The 21,890-nt window shown below is 33.1% G+C and overlaps 1 protein-coding gene across 8 annotated transcripts in view; it reads left to right on the plus strand.

Annotated features, from left to right (window-relative positions):
• The window catches only part of LOC141447096 (obscurin-like), a 676,918-nt gene that overhangs the window by 585,519 nt on the left and 69,509 nt on the right, over window positions 1-21,890 (plus strand). For all 8 annotated transcript variants that reach the window (XM_074114296.1, XM_074114295.1, XM_074114299.1 and 5 more), the window contains one exon: window positions 2,030-2,185. In XM_074114296.1, the coding sequence (XP_073970397.1) occupies window positions 2,030-2,185 (156 nt within the window). The remainder of the gene's footprint in view (window positions 1-2,029; window positions 2,186-21,890) is intronic.

The raw sequence follows: 21,890 nt of genomic DNA on the forward strand, positions 1-21,890 counted from the left end.
AAAATTAATTGTCTAGATTAGTTCCAGGGATAAAATAATTGATTTTTACAGTGAGGTTATTTCCAGAATTCTATAGTTAATCAAATAAATATTTGTTAGCATTATTATATAATTCAATATAATGGCATTGTAAGTTAAGAGTAAAACAAAATTAATTTTTGTAAGCAATAAAACATTTTTCACGTACTAAGTAAAACCTTGGTTCTTGTAAATTGTTCTAATTTAATTTAAAATTGTAATTAATGCCATTATTATTTAATTATGTTAAAATTAATTGTCTAGATTAGTTCCAGGGATAAAATAATTGATTTTTACAGTGAGGTTATTTCCAGAATTCTATAGTTAATCCAATAAATATTTGTTAGCCTTATTATATAATTAAATTTAATGGTATTGTAAGTTAAGAGTAGAACAAAATTAATATTTGTAAGCAATAAAACATTTTTCACGTACTAAGTAAAACCTTGGTTCTTGTAAATTGTTCTAATTTAATTTAAAATTGTAATTAATGCCATTATTATTTAATTATGTGAAAATTAATTAATATATAAGTTGCCTGAAAGTTCAAACCAGACTTTTTTCTATTACTTTGAGATTAAAATTAATGGGAAATTGAGGATTAGATGTTAAAAATTTTGACATTAAAAATATTTTTTTTTGCAAGAAATAAAAATCAGTGGTAAGCAATTACAGATATTATTAAAGGAAAATTTTCATGTAAAGGCATTTTACCAAAGTAAACTTAGTCCCAAACCCCCTTCCACTTGGAAAGCCATAATAGGATTTTGATGTGGTAAAAGTCTTTAACTAAAGTTGAAAGGCTTTCCTATAGGCGTCTAAAATTCTAATTTTGAAGACAACTGCTGGAGTAGTTGGTTTTTTTTAAGAAGCCTTTCAAGAAAGTTGGTTTAGAATTTTAACTAACCATTTATACCTGTTTAATATTTCATAAGTGGTAAGACCATATATGTTACGCTATGGAAAGCGTTAACTAGTAAAAACTCTTTACTACAAACTGCTGTAAAATTAATTTACCTGAGAAAAAATGCTCAAATATGCTACAATTTTATATTTAATAAGATGGTCCCTATAACTCTTGAAAAATACTGAATCTTTTAAAAGCTGTAGCCAACTTCTGACGATCTTTGGGCTTGTCTCTGCCATTTTCTAGCTATCATCTTCGTCTTCTATTTTTTTTGGAACTTTGACATTCTTTACTTCAGTCTTTTAAAAAGCCACAGCCTTTTAGATGTTGCATGATCTGGCCTTCTTTCTACGTGACACACCATTTCAATCTTGCTTTCTTGACGTAATTATAACTGTATTGAGTTTCTCATGAAGTTTTCTTAATTTTTGAGCAGTTCTTCAAAATTCCCCTGGCGAAACACTGAAACTGAAAGTTATACTTCTTTTTTTTGCGGCCAATTTAATTCAGTTCTCTTGCCGCTATTAATAATATTGATTTTTTAATGGAGTTCCCTTAATTTTGTAATTGAGCTGAACTTTAAAATTACCAAAAATGAATCGTTCAGTTTCTTTAGTTGAAGCTCTATGTTTCATTTGCTTATGTCTCGTTCGAAGTACTGCCATATTTAATTATTCTTGCTCTTCTTGTATGAAGTTCTAATATTTTAATGGCTTCATTAAGGCCAAAATTTCTACTGCCATTCTTGTTTTGATTTCAGTCTTTATATGAATTATTCCACCATTTTGAATTTACAGGTATTTACGTCTTGATTACAATACGAATTTAAGTACAAAATTAGCATTTTGAGTCCTGCCATTACTTATCCTTACCTTAAAAATCGTTCAGTTATTAACAATATTACCAACCTTATGTACAAAGACAGAAATAACATATTGTATAAGAAATACTTGCACTTGAAATGCATTTAATTAAATTAATAGGTAAAGTACTTTTGGGATCCAACTATGTAGTTCAATTAGAATGATTAAAGGTTAAGCCTGTATCGAAATGTATATTTATTCCAGTTATCATGTACATTAACCTGATTGTTTTGTCTCACAGATGAGGATAATGATCTACTGATGAATTACACCACAATCTGGGAATTATTGAGGCCACAATCGAATCCATATCTACAAGAATTGAGTGGCTATTGGTCATTTAATGACACAATCGATATATCTAAATATGAAGAATTTGATCATACTCGTTTTGAAGGTTAGTGATTTATTATTTATTAAGCAGTTTTTTAATTTTAGCGGGCTAAAATTTGACAGGCCATAATAATTTTTTAATTTAAAAACAAATACAATAAGTGAGTAAGACATTTTTATAATATTAAAATTAAATTAATGCGATGTATGAAGATGCGAATGTTTTGATAATAGTTCTTCATAATTTGGACCAAATTGGGGACGTAGTTATTCCTAAGGGTGAATTTAGTTGATCCATTCGTCAATCTATTTCTGACACAGCTTTTTCTAAGTTTCATTATTGGAAAAAGGCTACTCACAAATATATGAAGTATAATTCTTATTTTCCATTATTATTATAAAATATGTGACAGGTCGGATTGAACCTTTCTTAAAGCACTGGTTTAAACCATAACTTAAAGTTTATTAAAACCATCTATAATTTTAAAAAAAATTTTTTTGAACAGAAAAAAAAGGGAATTTGAAAAGTTCTTTAAGTAGGGGATGCTAAATATAAACATTATTAGAATCTCTAGTTTTGAATACAAACAGTTATATATTTGAGGGTATAGTTCGAGGAACAGATATAACTTTGTAGCCATTCACTGCATCCAACCATAAGATTCATATTTCCAAAGCTAAGATCCCCGTTCACTCTTGGGAATTTAGAGAAGGTAAAAAAATAAAAAAAAAAAAAATAAGAGGAAATGTAACTTATTTTTCAACGGTATGTATTCCAAATCCATTTCATTCTTGTATATCCTACAAAAATAAGTCTAGCATATTTTATCAGTGGTATTACACAGTAGGTGGTATTTGTATAACAGTTAAGGTTCTATTAGAAACGTTTTATTTATTTTTGTTCTTAGTAGTTAGTTAATATTTTATTTATTTATTTATTTTTGTTCTTATTAGTTAGTTAATATTTTATTTATTTATTTTTGTTCTTATTAGTTAGTTAATATTTTATTTATTTATTTATTTTTGTTCTTATTAGTTAGTTAATATTTTATTTATTTATTTTTGTTCTTATTAGTTAGTTAATATTTTATTTATTTTTGTTCTTATTAGTTAGTTAATATTTTATTTATTTTTGTTCTTATTAGTTAGTTAATATTTTATTTATTTAATTTTGTTCTTATTAGTTAGTTAATATTTTATTTATTTATTTTTGTTCTTATTAGTTAGTTAATATTTTATTTATTTATTTATTTATTTTTGTTCTTATTAGTTAGTTAATATTTTATTTATTTTTGTTCTTAGTAGATAGTTAATATTTTATTTATTTAACCTTTATTGCTTTATTAACAATCCTAATTTTGCCTAATTGCTGAAAGAGAATATTTTGCCTTGTAATGGATTATTTATTAGAATAGAATAGAATTTATTTATTTGTTTTAGAGTTACACTCTTTACAAATGAATCAGATTATAATTTTTTCACATAAAACTGTAAATAAAAGTAATTTCTGCAATAATTATAAAAGAAATTATACAAAACTGAAAACTGGTGTAGAAAAAAAAACTAGAAAATAAAGAAAACATTGAACAAAAATGAGAGAAATAAAACTTACAATAAATCCTACATGCTAAACCTATCTTGCCACCATACGAGATAATTTTACAATTTTACATTTTGCCCATGTTTGAGAGGTCAGAGTAGGGAAATAACCTCAACCATTAGGGTTTTTTTTTTTTGTTAGTCACAAGATCTCGAATTTAGGGAAATATTAACCCAGGCCTTTTTGGGGGTGAACACGAATTCAACAGTTCTTCAATTTACCAGCGAGAAACATTGTATAGCAAATGTATAAATGTATAATCTAGCTCATGTAATGCACTCTCCAAAACGATGTATATAATACTATTGTTCTTAGTATTGTGTGGGTTTAGGCATAGTGGTGAAAGTGTATCTTATAAAAAATGTATTCCCAAACTCATATACCTTACTAATGGAAACATTTTGGTGTAGTACCTTTAAGCTAACAATTAATTTTATTTACACTCTATTGCATTCTCGTTTATTAACACTTTTTTATTCATTCCAAACATATGATGAAAAAAGTTTTTCTTAACAAAAAACAAAAAACGAAAAATTCAATTAAATTGCAAACAAATTGTTGCGGCTTGCTAAAAAAATAAAGTGTAAATATTTTTCAATCTCCTGTTAGTCCAGGGTTAACCTGGTAGAAAATATCTTTTCTTCAACCTTTTTTCAAATTAGCAAATCCAGGTTTCATTTAATTATCTTTTTATTATTTAAGAAGTCTCTTTTCATTATTTTTTTGTGAGTCTGTATTGTTATTACTTTTTTTTTTTTTAATGAAAGCAAGTGACCTATTAAATGCCTACCAAGATATTAATGGTTTCTGGGGGTGTTCAAAGAAACTTGTTCAAAAAACGGTATCTCTTTAACCTTTCATTAAAATCTTTAATCTTGTTGACTAAGGCTTGGATTGGGTTTATAGACTATGTTTTCTTTAGAAAGAAATTCATCTTGTAAAAAAGAGAAGAAGATGAATATATTGTAACGAAGTTGACCTGAGCAGAGAAGGAAGGCCTAGATTGTTCTGGGAATTGGCTGACCGAAGTCTATAACGGTTCACCACTGTGTAAACAAAAGGCCAGACTTTACCTGAGCCGGAAAAGGAAGGGGCTAGATTGTTGTAGGAGTTTAGTGACCGTAGCCTATAACGGTCCACCGCTGTGTAAAAGGAAGCTAAGGGAGAGGCCCCAGTTGGGGTGGGGACAGTAGGTAGCCAGTGAGTGGCAGGTGGGAGTGAGACAGACGGAGTTGGAGTGGGGCAGTCGCAGTTAAAGGGAGGCAGACACAGCTGGAGTCAGTTAGTTTGGAGAGACGGTTTGGAAGTGACAGTTCGAAAGAGAGTCAGTGTTGCGGAGTGCTTCAGAGTTAGCCAGTTGGGCAGTTAGTCAGTTAGTGAGTAGAGCTTTGTTAGTGCAGCTGAGGCTAGTGCAATTCAGTGCAGTGTGGACCAGTAGTCAGTCGTGGAACAGTTTTGAGGTGTATTTACGTAGTGAGTAAGTAACAGTAAACTTTTGTGACTGTTGTAAATGGTAACTGTAATGAATAGCGGTAGTTGCTAGTAAATGTTAATGTTAGTAATGTTAATGTGTTAATAAATCAGGTTACTACTTATAAGTTTAGCGAGTTTTATTATTTATCGAACCCACACTTATTATTTAATAACTAGTGGCAGTCACTAGTTGTAGTTAAAGTTTTTAGTAAAAGGACAAAAACTTTACAATATTTTCTCTTAGAAAGGACGCGTTGAAAAAGTTTGATTGAGGTTTAAAGCTTCGCCTTAAAAATGTTGTCACCAGTGTTAGAAAAAGTAGTACATAAACTTAATTCTGTTTAATTAGCTATAACCCCAGATTTTTTTTTAGGCTCCAGCCGCCATTAGCAGGTTCTAGTACATATTTTTGTACAGGTTGTAATAAATAAATAACATTAAAAGTAATATAATAAAATATTTAAAAGAAAATGCGTGTAGTAATGTCCATTCAGAGAACTTTATGTCCAGAATTAATACCTTTCTTACTGCCAAATTAACGCATAAAGTTAATGCGTTAATAACGCATAATCACATTTGTGACGCAGAGAGAACTAAAGTGCATATTGCCTGATAGAGCTGTCTATTATAATAATAATCAATGGTCTGAAAATTAATTGCAAAGCGCCCACATAAACCAATGTTGTTTGCTTGACTAAATGGTTAAACCTGTTGGTTATTTTGATAGATTCATCTTGAAACCTTCAATCTACCACTTCCTTAAGCGATTTTCTATACTTTATAATTCTCTATTGAAAATTATTATAAGAAATTCTCCTTCTTTGTTCCATTTTCTGGTTTGTATTCACAAAATTAATGGAGCAAAAATCTTAAGACTTAATTAATTTCCGCCCCAAGTACAAATATGGCGTCTTCTCTAATTTCTTCTTTAATTCATCAGTAACGCGCTGTGGGATTTCCACCTAAACCGCTGAAGTAATTAGAAATCAGAGGCAAGAGTTTCATATGTGCTCCACGTAGCTCGTAAAGAGGTTGGCTTTTAACCAGACTAAAGCAGTACGTGGCAATAAACCAATACCAGGCCAGAGCTAATTGAATAATTATGTATAATCTTTCGCATTAAATATTTAATTAGGATAATACCAGGTTTGGGCAAAATAAATAATTATATAATTATTTTGTGTCAGTAGGGAATAGAAGTAACGTAGGTAGGTGGTGGTGGCTATTTCGCTGCAGAGTTGGGGTTAGTATGTGTTATTCAAGAGTGGAGAGGAGAGAAGTTTCAGCAGACGTAGCAAAGTGAACCGGGAATTAGGGAAGCAGTGAAGTTTCCAGGCGATAGATTAACAACAGCAGTTGTTACCAGTTTCTTAAGTGGAGCAATTGGTTTTGTACAGTCCATCTTCGAGTCTCGTGGGTATGGAAATGAAAAGTAGTCTTGTAATCAGTTTATCAGAGTACACTTTGCCATTGTGAATGAGTAGAGCGGGTCAGTTTCTGTCCAAAGTTAAACTGAGGTTATTGATGCGGTTGATCTGGATACAGCTAACATCTTCTCTGGACTGTGAGCTGTAGAAAGGCAAGGGCAATGAAAAAACGATTCAAGTAAAAAAAAAAAAAAGAAATTTTGATAAAGTTAATGGAGCTGACCTCCATCACCGTACTTAATTCAAGTGTTAAGTGGTCATTGATTAAAAATCAATGACAAAAAGCGATGCATTGACTTTATTAGTTAAGCTGCAGAAAGATATTAAAACAAAGAACATGGACAAAAAGTTGTGAGTTGTAATCCTAAGGTGAAATAATAAATAAATATATATTCCGCTTAAGCTGTACGTGGGAGGTTTCATTAGTACCAAACGTAACCTTTTAATTTTACAATTTCAAAGAATAAATAAAAAGAAAAAAATAATTTCGTTGAAGGTTAAAAATTTTGTGGGAGAAGGCGGAATTAAAATTTCTTCTAAATTTTAAAAGAATTATGTTAAGTTTATTCCAAAGTTATTAAATTGTTAAATTATGGTCTGAGTTTTTTCTTAGAATTATAAAACCTTACCTGAAAAGTAAAAAGTAAAATTAAGAAGTAAATATAAATATAAACGGATTTGCTAATACAAATGAGTTGAAATTATACAACAGAATTACCAACAAACACCTATAAAATTTCGTTGAAATTCTATAACTTTTAAAAGAGTTTTCTAAACAACTTTCTAAAGTGAATTAAATCACCTTTGATAAGTTCTCTTTTTTTTCTAACAACCCTAATCTTTTATTCGCCATCAATTTTTGCTAACTTACTATTCGTTTTTTTTTGACAGAAATTCGGGTCCTCTTTTCTGTGGGCCATTATAATTGTCCTAATTAAAGAAGCAGAGAGTTTTGGTGGGCGGTGAACTCTTGAGTAAGTTGAAGGCCTCTTAGAGTAAAGTGAATCTTGAATGCCGAAGTGTCATCAAAATCCTGTAAGAAGTTGAATCAACGTTTCCCGACAGCTACATCAACTAGGATTTGGAATCCATCCATGATGATGTAAACCCAGCGAGTCGCTGCTTCTGCTGTCTCTCGTTCGCAGCGCGGCTGCACTCCTTGAGATGCTCTCGATCACACCTACACACGCACACCTGCACACGCACACGCTCACACGCTCTTGTCAACTCACTCTCTACACATACACACTCACGCACACTAGGGAAGGGATGGATAAATAATAGCCAAGAACAGTTAATTGGTAAACAGAACAAAACTTTATTAAATAAATAAAAAGGCAAACTTAAACCATAAAACATAAAAGACTTTCTCTTTAAACTATACGAATGAATATCTGCTATGTACCATGTTCTTAATATCTCTAATGTTAAATAGTCTCTACAGTTACTATACACCAGGCCGTGTGAGTAAGGGACTAACACACCGACATACAAGCTCACCTATCTTTGAGTTTGATTCTCGGCTTGTGTCTGTCTGTCTGTCTGCACTAGGCTGTGGCTGCCCACTCTCTGCCTAGTCCCTCACTCACCGGCCTTTCCCCCACTGCCGCTCTTATCGCGGAACCTCTGTTTATTCTCTGTTTCACCTTTAAACCTCACAATACTTCGCCTTTTGTTATTTACCACTTTACAATGAGATAACCTGCGTATGCTTTTAAGAGCAAAATTGAACGGCACCGTTTTCAAGCGAAGAACTTGATTTGGCTCAAAAGGTAGGAAAAGTTTTATTTTGTAGAGGAAAACCAAAAAAAAAACCGTGCCTTGTTATTTTCGTCAGACTTCTAATTACACAGACAGGTCTGCAAGAGGTGCTCTAACTATGTAGTTATTTTTAAGAAAATGAAAAAAAATATATATTAAAAAGAAACATTTAAATTGTATAAAAAAGTAAAACAAAAAAGGTGATAAGATAAAAATAAATAAATTTATACAAGACAAAAAACTGTTATAAAGAAGGAATAACATAGTTAGAGATGTGTTATCAAAGTTCATTGTGTTTCTGTTAGACAAAAGTTACGGTTCATTCTGTTTTCTATTTTAGATGAAAGTCTGCCAGGAAACTAAAGTTGAACAAAAGTTAAATATTGGCTTTCAAAAGGCTGAATTTGTTTCTATTTTGTTTGGTTTTTACTTTTGTTTGTTTGTTAATTTTGTTATTGTTTTGTTTTTAAGTTTTATTTTATTGCCCTTCGACAGCTTAGGTCATTAGCTCCTCCAGGAACCATCACTACTCAAACTGACATAACAGATGTTTTCTCATCATTAAAGTAAAACAGAAATCCATAACCGCAATTGAAGTAGAAATAAAACAGAGTATTTTTAAGTTTTATCTCTTCAAAATGAGGTAATTTAATGAATAAGCGCTGGCAAAAATCATCAGTCAAATATTCCCTCTACCTAGTGAATATTCATTTTTTAGAACCATTAGGCTTGTAGTACGGAGAATAGTTAAACGATAATTTTAAATAACATTTTGTTTACTTATTGAAAGTAAGAAAGGAATGCTGGGTAATTTAATTTTCATGAAACGTTTTTTTTCCCTTCAATTTTTGGGTGAAAACAAAATCAAACAACCATAATTTCTGGAAAAGAAAGTTTGAGATATTTAATTTGTTTATAAATAGCGATGAATTTCCAGTTATAGAAAACCTTTCAATTCTTGTTTATTTATTTATCTTGTTATTTATATATTTCCTTTACAAACTTCTATCCTTTCACATTTTATAAATGTGCTTCATTAAATTCTATGTTTACAGATGGACAAAAGGAATTCTTAACTAATATTTTCCAAATAGAATACGTATAATATTTTCTAAATTGAATTACGTTTTTAAGCGTATAAAAGAAAAAATCTTTTTGTGTAAAAACGGTTAAATTATATTAACATTTATAAGCTAGAAATCCCCTTCGAGTAATATGCAAATTAAGTTAAATTGAAATGTAAAAACTTAACAGGTTATTCAATTTTTGTTTTGTTTTGCTTTTTTAGTGATAGAATGAATTTGATATTTCCTCTTAGTAATAAAATGGTAGTTGCCGCTTCATTAATGAGAATTTTAATGTCTTTTTTCAACTCTTAATGTCCTATGATCGTGTTAAGAACTAAAGACTTACTTCCTCAAATTGACTTTCATTACAGTCAACTTTATCATACTGTTAATTTTAATTTAATTAATCTCCGGACAGTTGGAGAGATGTGAAATTGATGATTATCTTAATCCGCCTATAGCTTTTTCATACACACATTTTTGTCGGTCTGCTTCACAACAGCAATTGTCCGGTAGCACAAGGACGAGACAGTGATCAGGGTTTTTGCCCCCTTCGCCTTGTAACTTCTCAGATTTTTATTTGTGTGAATTTCTGAGAAAACTGTGCCCCTAATGTTTCATTCAGCATTATCATTTATTGTAGTTAAATGTACATTACCGAATTCATATATATTTTAGTACAGTTTCAGTAATGTATAGTGGCAAAAGAAGGTATTTATATTATATTTATTGCGATTTTCACTTTAAAAACTTGGTATATTGATATAAATATTTTGACGGAATACAAGTCAAATCCTAGTTGTGATCTTCTAAAATCAACCATGCCGTGTTTTTGCCATTTCTTTCGGACAAAACTTTCTGATTCATGGAATATGGATCGTATGCATAATGTATGAAGCTTGTATTGGAATATACACTTTTTCTGTCATTGGATATTAAAATTTTTACAAAATATTCTTTTTTATTTAATAAACTTTAATCTTAACAAGAAATTATCATTTAGCTATTTTTCTTAATTATTTTATCAAGTCAGATTCACAAATAGACTATACTCAGGCTATTTGCATAAATGAAATATTTGATATCACATTCTGTATATGCAGTACATAAATTTTGAAACTGGATTGTTGTTTGTTGAATTAATCTAGAGATAAATAATTTTTTTTTTTTTTGGAAATAAATGAAGTTTATTGTTGAAGTTAGCGCACTCTATCCATTATTATGATTTCCTTCTGTAAATTGGTTTTGTAGAAGAGGATGCATGATGAAATATGTAGTAGAGGTCTATTATTTGTAACACCACCACTACTACGTCATTCTAGTATTTTTCGCCTCCCCTTCCTTTTCCACCCCTCCACAAAAAAATTACACTATAGAAACAAAAGGTAACCTAACTTTCGGCTGAAAGATGAACAACTACAAAACAAAAGGTTTTTAGTTGTTCAAAAATATTAAGACTAGCTACAGAAAGCATGTTCAAATACTAGCAGCACATGTCTGGGCTGATGGTTTAGTCTTACATCATTTAGGCCAATAATATTTTTCAAGTAGATAATTCAATAAATTTCTGTTTAGGCGACTGTTCGCATATAATAAAGTTGTTCCATGTTACTCAAGGCATGACGATGGAATTCTGGCCAAAATCAGATGTTGTGAAAGCTATGGTGTTGAGAGAACCATTTGAAGAACCAAAATAAAAAAAGTAAGAAAGCAATAGTGTAATCTACGAATACTACTCAGCACTCCGAACTACTTATTTTCCGCTATTATGGAATTAGTCTTATTACAAATGCTATTCAGCACTCCGAACTACATATTTTCCGCTATATGGAAGTAGTCTAATCTACGAATAATACTCAGCACTCCGAACTACTTATTTTCCGCTATTATGGAATTAGTCTTATTACAAATGCTATTCAGCACTCCGAACTACATATTTTCCGCTATATGGAAGTAGTCTAATCTACGAATACTACTCAGCACTCCGAACTACTTATTTTCCGCTATTATGGAATTAGTCTTATTACAAATGCTATTCAGCACTCCGAACTACATATTTTCCGCTATATGGAAGTAGTCTAATCTACGAATACTACTCAGCACTCCGAACTACTTATTTTCCGCTATTATGGAATTAGTCTTATTACAAATGCTATTCAGCACTCCGAACTACATATTTTCCGCTATATGGAAGTAGTCTAATCTACGAATACTACTCAGCACTCCGAACTACTTATTTTCCGCTATTATGGAATTAGTCTTATTACAAATGCTATTCAGCACTCCGAACTACATATTTTCCGCTATATGGAAGTAGTCTAATCTACGAATACTACTCAGCACTCCGAACTACTTATTTTCCGCTATTATGGAATTAGTCTTATTACAAATGCTATTCAGCACTCCGAACTACATATTTTCCGCTATATGGAAGTAGTCTAATCTACGAATACTACTCAGCACTCCGAACTACTTATTTTCCGCTATTATGGAATTAGTCTTATTACAAATGCTATTCAGCACTCCGAACTACATATTTTCCGCTATATGGAAGTAGTCTAATCTACGAATACTACTCAGCACTCCGAACTACATATTTTCCGCTACTATGGAAGTAGTCTAATCTACGAATACTACTCAGCACTCCGAACTACATATTTTCCGCTATATGGAAGTAGTCTTATTACAAATGCTATTCAGCACTCCGAACTACATATTTTCCGCTACTATGGAAGTAGTCTAATCTACAAATACTACTCAGCACTCCGAACTACATATTTTCCGCTACTATGGAAGTAGTCTAATCTAAGAATACTACTCAGCATTCCGAACTACATATGTTATTTCCTGCTAGTATGGAATTAGTCTAATCTACGAATACTACTCAGCACTCGGAACTACATATTTTTCGCTTTTATGAAAATTCTGGTACTCATGATTATTCAGTTCTGAAACCTAATAAGCAAACTCATTTGACGTCCCCCTCAATAAACTTTTCTGAAACATATAGTATTAATCCAATTCTGTGCCAATGTAAATCCTTTTCTCCAAATTAGATTTCTTCATAAACACCGTACTATTAACCAATGCCACAGAGAGACATTACAGTTTTAACCCAGTGAAACTCTGCCTTCCAATGTGGAAAGTATATTGACAGAAGACTTATTTGGAACTCACAAGTCTGTAAAGACAGGTTCTAAAAATACGGAACAAACTGCAATTCTATGTAATTATATGCTAATATCTTTTTCTTTGAAATCATTAAAACAACACCACAGCAACCATCTTTCATATTTTTTTATAAAGGGTTGCATTAACATAGCTCCTTTTTTTTTCTCATGTTCAAGCAAGCGGATAATTGGCTTAATAAAGAACCTTGTTAAAAAAGAAGATGCGGGTGACACTGTTAATGCCATTAAGATTTCTGGGAAAATAATTTAACATGTAACACCCACTTCGCCTTGTTTATTTAATTTCTTTTTTGTTTTGTTTGTTTAATTAAATTAAGTCTTTTAAATACTCCCACATTGCTGATTATATATATAAAAAAAAATTTAATCAGAACCTTTTAATTTAGCATTAGCATTACAAACAAGTGCACCTCGTATTTGTGATCTTTCATAGTAAAAAAGAAAAAATGCTTAAAAGCATTTTATAGCTTTTTTGGCTCTGTTGTCGTATGATCCAATAACTTGACAATCTTACAAAATAATAATAATAAAATTAAAAAATAATCTGGTCTGATGAATTCTGTGGGTACCCGATTATTATAATTATGGAAGTAGTCTAATCTACGAATACTACTCAGCACTCCGAACTACATATTTTCCGCTATTATGGAATTAGTCTAATCTACGAATACTACTCAGCACTCCGAACTACATATTTTCCACTATTATGGAATTAGTCTAATCTACGAATACTACTCAGCACTCCGAACTACATATTATTTATTTAATAATGTAAATTTAGTTTGTATTTTCTATGGGCAAATACAAATTCATATTAATGAGAATAATGTGCCAGATAAAAGTGATTCAATTGAGAAATAGTTAATCATTTATCTGTGAAATCTTTTCAGAGAGAGAGAAAAAAATAACACTTCGAGTTACTCTGAAAATAAATTTCAGAATAATAAAATATATGGGGGTTTGGCTGTTTAAAATTCATAACTGTTGCTATCCCAATATAATATTATGATCAATAATAGTTAAAGGAACCTTAATTAAATTTCAAAGTTACACTGGATTTAGTTTGGCAATCATTTTCTTTTCAATTTAAGGTTTTGTTTCATTAATTGACAACCCAATTAAATATCTTATTGGGAAAAAATAATAATTCAATAATTAAAAAGTAAAATTGAATTATTCCACGCAATTTTAGTTTTCGTTAAGACCCTAATTCCATTTTACCATTTTCTTGATTAGGAGAATAATATATTCTATTCTATTCTATTCTAAAATAAAAATATATGTATTCGTTGCAATAAAATGAAATTTATATTGATAAATATTTGTTCTTCTTTTATTTTATTTTATTTTTTTTTATTATTTTTAGATTAACGAGCTAAATTGAGGCAAGCTTACTGGAAGCGTGTCTCCAATTTCAGACTAAATCCTCGAGCAATATCCCATGCCTGTCCTGGCCTTCTGCCAGAATAACTTCCTGCAGTCAGCTTTCTTTCCAGCTCCTTTATTTAGGTTGTTTCCACACGTTGCCTTGTCCTTTGCATTTTTTTTTTTTTTATTTTAGCATTCTATGAATACGATTTTATTCGTTTATTTTATGCCTAAATGTTTTATTCAAAATTAGCATTGTTAAGTAAATAATTGTTTAATCGCTGTTCTTTCATCCCAATTTTCATTCTTTTACTTTTTTAAGAAAGAAGAATTGTTTGAGGAATAAAAAAGTATTTGGTTTAGTAACCTTCAATGTTTTAAGAGTTAGTACTCGTAAGTTGACATATGCTGTTGATTCTCTAGTAGTAGCAGAGGGACAGTTGTTGGGTCTAGTGGTCAAGAGTGTGGCTTTGTGAGACGGAGATCGCCAGTTCGAATCCCGTGTATGACTACTTTTTATTTGTTAGAATAAATTGTTTATAGTAAAGTATGAGCTTCCACCATTGTCAATGACACGTAATTGGTAATAGTTAGACGTTAAACACTGCCTGAAAAAATTATCGATTGTAGATAGTAGATTGTATTAAAATGAGCGGTTCCACCAAAAAGGGGAAGGAACGCAGGCAATCTAAATGCCCATTGTTCCCCGCCCACCCCTCATCTCATGAGAGATACCGGGACTTTAAAACAACAAATCCGGCTAAAGTTTGCCAGATGCCAATACAATAAACTAATAAAGTAGCAACAGGACACTAGGGAGCATGGCGTCTCATTCGCCCAGTGCACTGAATAAACCTAGAAAGTTCGTTAAGATTACCAGATGCCACAATCTCCGATAGGAGACATTTGACCTACCGAAGACGAGAAATCTAGTGTTAGAATAAACGGGACACACCTCTACAAAGTGCCGCACAATCTCATTGGACTCACCACAGCCAGCGCAAATTGGCGACTGGGTAAGGCCGCATTTGAAAAGATGGTACGTACGCTAAATTCGCATGTCCACTCAACACCTGAACCAACTGGCGGATCCAGGACCTGCTAAAACCAACTATAGCCGTTTTTGACAGGCCAAGAATTTCTTTAGCCTGACGGCAGTCATTAGCGATTACTTTACTTTACAAAAGCAGATTCAGAGATGAACCTTCAGTTTATGTTAAATTTCCTGAAATTTTGAAAACTAAAAAAACGGAGAAAATTCGCAATTTTTACTGCATTTGAGTACTACCGGAGGAAAATAATTTTGTAGTAATAATTCCCAAACGGGTTAGATTCAGATTGAAAGAATATAGGGCGTGTCCTGCTCTACTGGCACACAAGCCGAAAGGGAATTATGGCTTATCTGTTTACCCTTTAGGTTTCTACTACTGAAAATTCGTTATATAAGGGCTCTTATTTGTTCAACAGTCATTTTTTGAAAAATGATCTCCTCTGGTATCTCAAGTGGTCTCAGATCTCAAAGCCAGCGATTCCAAACCATACCTGACTGGAATAGAAGAGAGGGTATCTTCTTCCTCAGACCATCACGGTCTTAAGAGGAGCAAAATAGTAATCAAAAAAAAATTTTTTTTTTTTTTTGATAATTCTTACAGATATCGAATTTTTAATCACCATCAGAGATTCATCAGTTTAATGCAGAAAACATGACCATACTGATGAATCCAATCTGGGGACAGACATTTAGCGCGCTAAGACGAGTGAAGTAAATTTTATATGATCCAGTACCCAATCCCCATTTACAAAGTTATTTCCGAGTTTTCAGGAAATCTGAGCAACAGTGAGAATTTAGTATAACGCGTGTGAATGTTATTACAGCTGACTTTCTTAACTCAAAATGTATGCTAGGAAAAGGAGTGGGGAAATTCACATAACCAAGGCCTTTTGTTTCTGAAAATGTTACTTCAAAGTTGACTTAAAATATCTCTCCTAAAAACTTTTTAAGCACTTTCACTTTCTAAATGGCAGTTTTCGAAGTGTCGTTAATACTATTAATGTCAAATAAAAGTCTTAGAATATAAAAGGCTTTTGAGACTGAAATTGCTACATACTTATGGGAAGCTTTTGTTTTGAAAGTAAAGTAGGGCTTTTTCAAAAACATTACCAAATTTCTGTCAGCTAAAAGTTTTTGTCCAATCACTTTACACTTGAAACTGCTTATATTCATTTTTGTGATTATCTGTAAAGTATTTACAGAAAATATTGCTTATTACTTATTTTCCTCTATTTATAATCTATTATCATGTATAGTTAAATTTATTTTTGTGTCATTGAAATCTACTGAAATTTAATTTGCTACTAAAGTTGTTTTCTTTTTTGTTTCTGCTCATTATTATTATTATTATTTTATTTTATTTTTTTTTTTGGCGCGTCAACAGCTGAGGTTATTAGCGCCCGGAGCTTTTCCCGTGCACTGCCGTCCTCCGGACAGTGTTCTCTCGTTACAGACAACACTGTCCATCACCGGACAGTGAGCTGTAAGAAGCTCCTAGGAAGAGAAAATCTAAGGGTCAGCTGCTGGATTCGAACCCGGGACCTCCGCGTGGGAGTCCAGTATGCTAACCTCATGGCTAATCCCTTCCCACGTATTCTTATTAAAATTCTTTATTATTATTATTATTATTATTATTATTATTATTATTATTATTGTTATTATTATTATTATTATTATTATGCTTGAGAAGAATAAAATGATGGAACAAACTAAAAATTCAATGCTTATTATCTTCCTCTTCTATTTTTTGTGCTATTCGTTTATTTTTATATACCTTGGCAGAGTTGTCAAAATATTACGAATCGTATGATTGTAACAAACCTGCCAAAGAAAGAAAATAATGATTTACTCTCATTGATTTAATAATATTTTAAGATACATCTTTGTAAGCAGAGAACGATTGGTATTCTGTTGGTAAAAGCTCGGTCGCTCGAAAAGTGATGCGGACGTAGCCAAAAGCTTTCTTTCCTTCCCTTAAGCAATCTTCATCCTTCTTCGATCATCCAATTCAAACCACTCCAAGCAACAAGCTCCTGAGCAATCTGGTATCTCTCTGTCTCTCTCCACATTCTGTCTCACTCACACACACGTACGCATTCTCATCTTATCTTCTCTCAGACAAGTAAATAGAGGAATCTCTAGTGTTTGAAAAGAGAATTCACGAGCTCTGAATAGCAGAGAAGATGACTGGGCTGAAATGGTTTTGTCAAATATCTCACTCAAACACTCGATATTTCTTCATCAGTGTTTGGAAGTTTATTAGATCATATGCTTTTGATCAGCAATTAGTAACTTTATATTAGTATTTAGTAGGCTTTTCGCATCCGTTTACTAAAGGCATACATTTGTCACAATAACTTTTAAATAAAATCCAAAGAATCGTATACAGTACCACAATACGTAAATCTTAGCTTTAACGATCGTCGCCTTTAACCACTCGACCATTATGGCGCCATTTTTAATTTAAGGCGCTGCAATACCTGAAGTCATTAGCGCCAGCAGCTTCTTTTTTCAAGCGCCGAAAAAAGAAGGAAGACACGGTCCTTGTTGGCCTAAGGACCATGTTTTTCCTGTTACATTACTCGTGAACTTTAAAGAAGCTCGTTTGGAAAGATAATCTTAAGTGCTGGATGATGGATTCGAATCAGATCTCTGCGCGGTAGTCCAGTGGCGCCTTTATATAACATAAAGATTTCCTTACATTTGTTTGTGAAAAAACGTTTGTGAAACAAAAGCAAATATTGTTGTTCATTTTTTTTTAATGATACACTTAAGACAGAAAACAGTTTAAATTTTAAAAACAGACACAAACAATTTAAACAACATACGAGGTGTGTTCAAAAAGTAACGGGAATTTTTAAATTTCGCGGGTTTGGAGAGTCTGATTGTAAATTTTTTTTTTTATTATGTTGGTACACATGCCCCTGAAGTACGATAAAATTTTCAGTAATATTCATTGTTTACTTCTTAAGTGGCAGCCGTTAAGGTTAGACGTGTTTTTCGAGCTTGGCGATTTTTGTTTGTTAAAAAAAATGGATCAAAGAATTTGTATTAAATTTTGCGTAAAAAATGAAATAAAGTGTAATAAAGTGTGTGAAATGTTAATAAAGGCATATGGTGAGTCTGTTATGAGTAAAACAAGGATTTACGAGTGGTATAAGCGTTTCCAAGATGGCCGCGAAAACGTTGAAGATGACGAACGACCTGGACGTCCAAGCACATCAACAACCGATGAAAACGTGAAAAAAGTGAAAGAAATGGTTATGAACGATCGCCGAATCACAATCAGAGAAGTCGCTGATGATGTTGCCATATTAATTGGCTCATGCCATGAAATTTTTTCGGATGTTTTGGGTATGAAACGTGTGGCAGCAAAATTTGTTCCAAAATTGTTGAATTTCGAACAAAAACAGCGGAGAATGGAAGTTGCTCAAGAGTCACTCAATAAAGTCGACAACGATGCGGATCTACTGAAACGTGTTATAACAGGTGACGAAACATGGGTTTACGGATATGATGTCGAAACTAAGGCTCAATCGTCCCAGTGGAGGCATTCTAGATCGCCAAGACCGAAAAAGGCTCGACAAGTGCGGTCGAATGTGAAGGTTATGCTCACTGTGTTCTTCGATTTTAATGGCATAGTGCATCATGAATTCTTGCCACAAGGTCAAACAATCAATAAGGAGTACTACCTACAAGTTCAACGCCGTTTGCGTGAAGCAATCCGAAAAAAACGCCCGGATTTGTGGCAAAACAATTCATGGATTTTGCACCACGATAATGCACCTGCTCACACTTCATTGCTTGTTCGTGAATTTTTGGCCAAAAACAAAACTTTAACGATGCCCCAGCCTCCATATTCGCCAGACATGGCTCCATGTGACTTTTTTCTATTTCCAAACATAAAGAGAAAATTAAAAGGCCGTCGTTTTACAAGCATAGATGACATTAAAAGCGAATCGCTGAAAGAGCTGAAAGCTATCACAAAGATCGAGTTTCAGAAGTGTTTCGAGGATTGGAAAAAGCGCTGGCACAAGTGTATTGTATGCGAAGGGGACTACTTTGAAGGCGACAATATTAATGTAGATGAATAAATAAATATTTTTTTCAAAAAACGAAAATTCCCGTTACTTTTTGAACACACCTCGTATACTACTGTTGACTATTGGCAACACTGACTTCCACACAACCTAACACTTATTACATACAGACCGATCACACTCATTCCATGAACAGACAAGACAGAGGACACACCAACCCTGTAATGTAAAAATATTACTTTGTAAACTAGGTAAATAATTTTTGTAAATTTCGTTACATTATACAAATTCATTTCAATAGAATCATTGTAAACAATCTGTAAATATGTTCCACAGCCCTGAAGTTGACCTAGTCCCTAGGTCGAAAGCTCGGCAAAATAAATTTTATTCGACTGAAATGGCAATGATTTTTTCATCCTATTAAAAGCAAATATGTTTGATTTTAATTGAGGGGGCCTCTTGTGATGATTTCGTACTTATCAATCTATCCATATTTTTTGATTTCGGCGTTGCTACTTACAAGAGTTCTGGGACAATTACACATGAAAATTAACATTGTAAACCACAAAATATAATTAATACTAGATTTAATAAATAAATTGTCAAACTATAAATAGAAATGATGAAATTTCCTCATAGGTCTCACAATTCATCGCATAGCATCCTAACATCTATACTTATCATTCATTCTTTCCGTCACCTATTCATTCACCAACAGTCTGCTCTCTTGCTCCGAGCATTCTGCTCTCTTGCTGCGAGTATCCTGGTGAATAGAGCTTGGTACAATTTGTGAACCTTTCATTCTCCTTGTCTATTCAGAATAGGTTTTATCTTATTGATTTTTTTTTTACCCCACCACATTTACAATTGTTTTTTATCTGTTCACTAGGTCGACTGATGACATCGTACAATATCTTTTTTGAGTAGCATAAATTCAGAGCTTCGTAGTAGCAGGAATAAACTTAACATCGTCTTCGGGTTCAAGGTGGCAGGCTGGACATTTTTTGGTTACTTAAAATTATTTTACTGTCTTTCGTAGTGGGGTACAAGATGTTAAAAATTCCTATATCTGTGTGTTTATATAAAATCACCTATAAAGAAAAACATTCGTTACAAGAAAATTTAAATGAATCAAAAAGAAAAGATCAGGGGACCTTTTTACCTTAAAAATTGGTCGCGATCTGTATATTAAAATCTATGACACATTCAGAGGTGTCTCTTTTTTTTTACTAAAACTTAAAGATTTGGGAAAGCTTATTAAATCAAAATTATCTTTTAATAGCTCCTTAAGCGGGCTCGCCATCAGGAGTTAGTTGCACGATTAAGCCCATGGTGAACCCCAGTTCCGTCACCTGGAAATCATTACTTTATCCAAAATATTAAAAAAATTATACTTATCATAATGTGTTCCTTAACTGTTAGTAATCAGTGCTTATTATAGAAGTGTAATAACTGCTATAGATTTCCGGTTGTTGTGGTGTTGAATTTTTGTGATCGCGGGAGTTATCCCCGTTGCGCTACTAGCTAATGAGAGGAAACGGCTCTTTGAAAGAAGGTGGGAAGCTAATAGAGCAGCAACCGCTCGAGAAGAACGAGAGCGAACTATGGCTGCATGGCAAGCTGCTTGGACGGAGGAAACCCGTGGCAGGTGGACGGCATCCCTGCTACCAGATATCAGAAGTTGGGTCCGTAGGGGTTTTGGGGAGGTACTTCCGGGAGTTTCTCCGGAAGATGGAGAAGTGGTCAGAGGGAAATTGCCCCCACTGCGTAGGAATAATGAGAGACGACGCCCATCACAAATTTTTTGTGTGCGAAAGATGGGGTCGTGCCAAAAGGGATTTTTTTTTTTTTGTTTTCTTTTTTTGGCATTGGGTTCCGCCATACAGCCAGCATCGTCTAGGTGCAAAAGGGATTTAGAAGGAAGAGTAGGCCAATGGGTTTCCGAGCGCTTCCAAAGCATAATGCTCTCTGGCAGGGCGCAATGGAATGCTGTGGCAATTTTCACAAGGGAAGTACTAACCCTCAAAAGGAGAGATCTGGATGGAGAGGAGGCAAACCCGTAGTGGGTAAGGACCAGGAGCCTAGCCTGAAGTAGTACTGCACAAGCGAATCCAGGCTAGGCCTGGCAGTAGGGGGGTGTTTTAGCCGGTAGGCCGCGAGAAAAATAAAACAAAAAAAAAATTGTGGTGTTGAAGGGAATCCGATAGATTAGACGGATAGAGTAGCCAAAGTATCTAAAGAATACGATACTGCTAAGCGGAAAATTCGAAGCACGCTCAAAAAAACAAAACAAAATTGCTGATAATTCACTGATGGCAAGTAGAGGGCTGATCTGGAAGAGATAATGCTGGCATGATTTCTCCCTAATCCCCCCCCCAGAAGTATGGCAGCTGTTTTGTCTCAGCTGGTCACTAACTATGACTATCATCTCCAGCCTCATCTTCATCGAATTTCTGTGACTGGTATGCCCAGTATGTAGAGCAGAATGTTTGACTGGTGTCTGTCTTGAACACTGTTATGATGTATTCGAATTCATGAGTCTTCTGTTACAGCGGAACAGTAATATTTTTTTGGGGGGGGCAAGGCAAAATTATGTTGCCATCCGTACACATTGTCCTTTTACTCGCCTATGTCGTACCTTAAGTCCAATCCGATTTTCCTTTCCTTGTGGTTTCGAAACGGTTAACTTTTTCTAGGGTGGGGTTGTTCAGCCCCACGCCCAACCCTGCGCCATTTTGGAGGGCCTAAGATTTTTCTTCAGGGTTTACTCCCCTAGCCCTAGCAGAAGCAT

This window comes from Rhodnius prolixus, unplaced genomic scaffold (genome assembly GCF_049639745.1).
Source record: "Rhodnius prolixus isolate KJV_2025 unplaced genomic scaffold, Rpr scaffold_7, whole genome shotgun sequence".
In the NCBI taxonomy this organism is placed as follows: Eukaryota; Metazoa; Arthropoda; class Insecta; order Hemiptera; family Reduviidae; genus Rhodnius; species Rhodnius prolixus.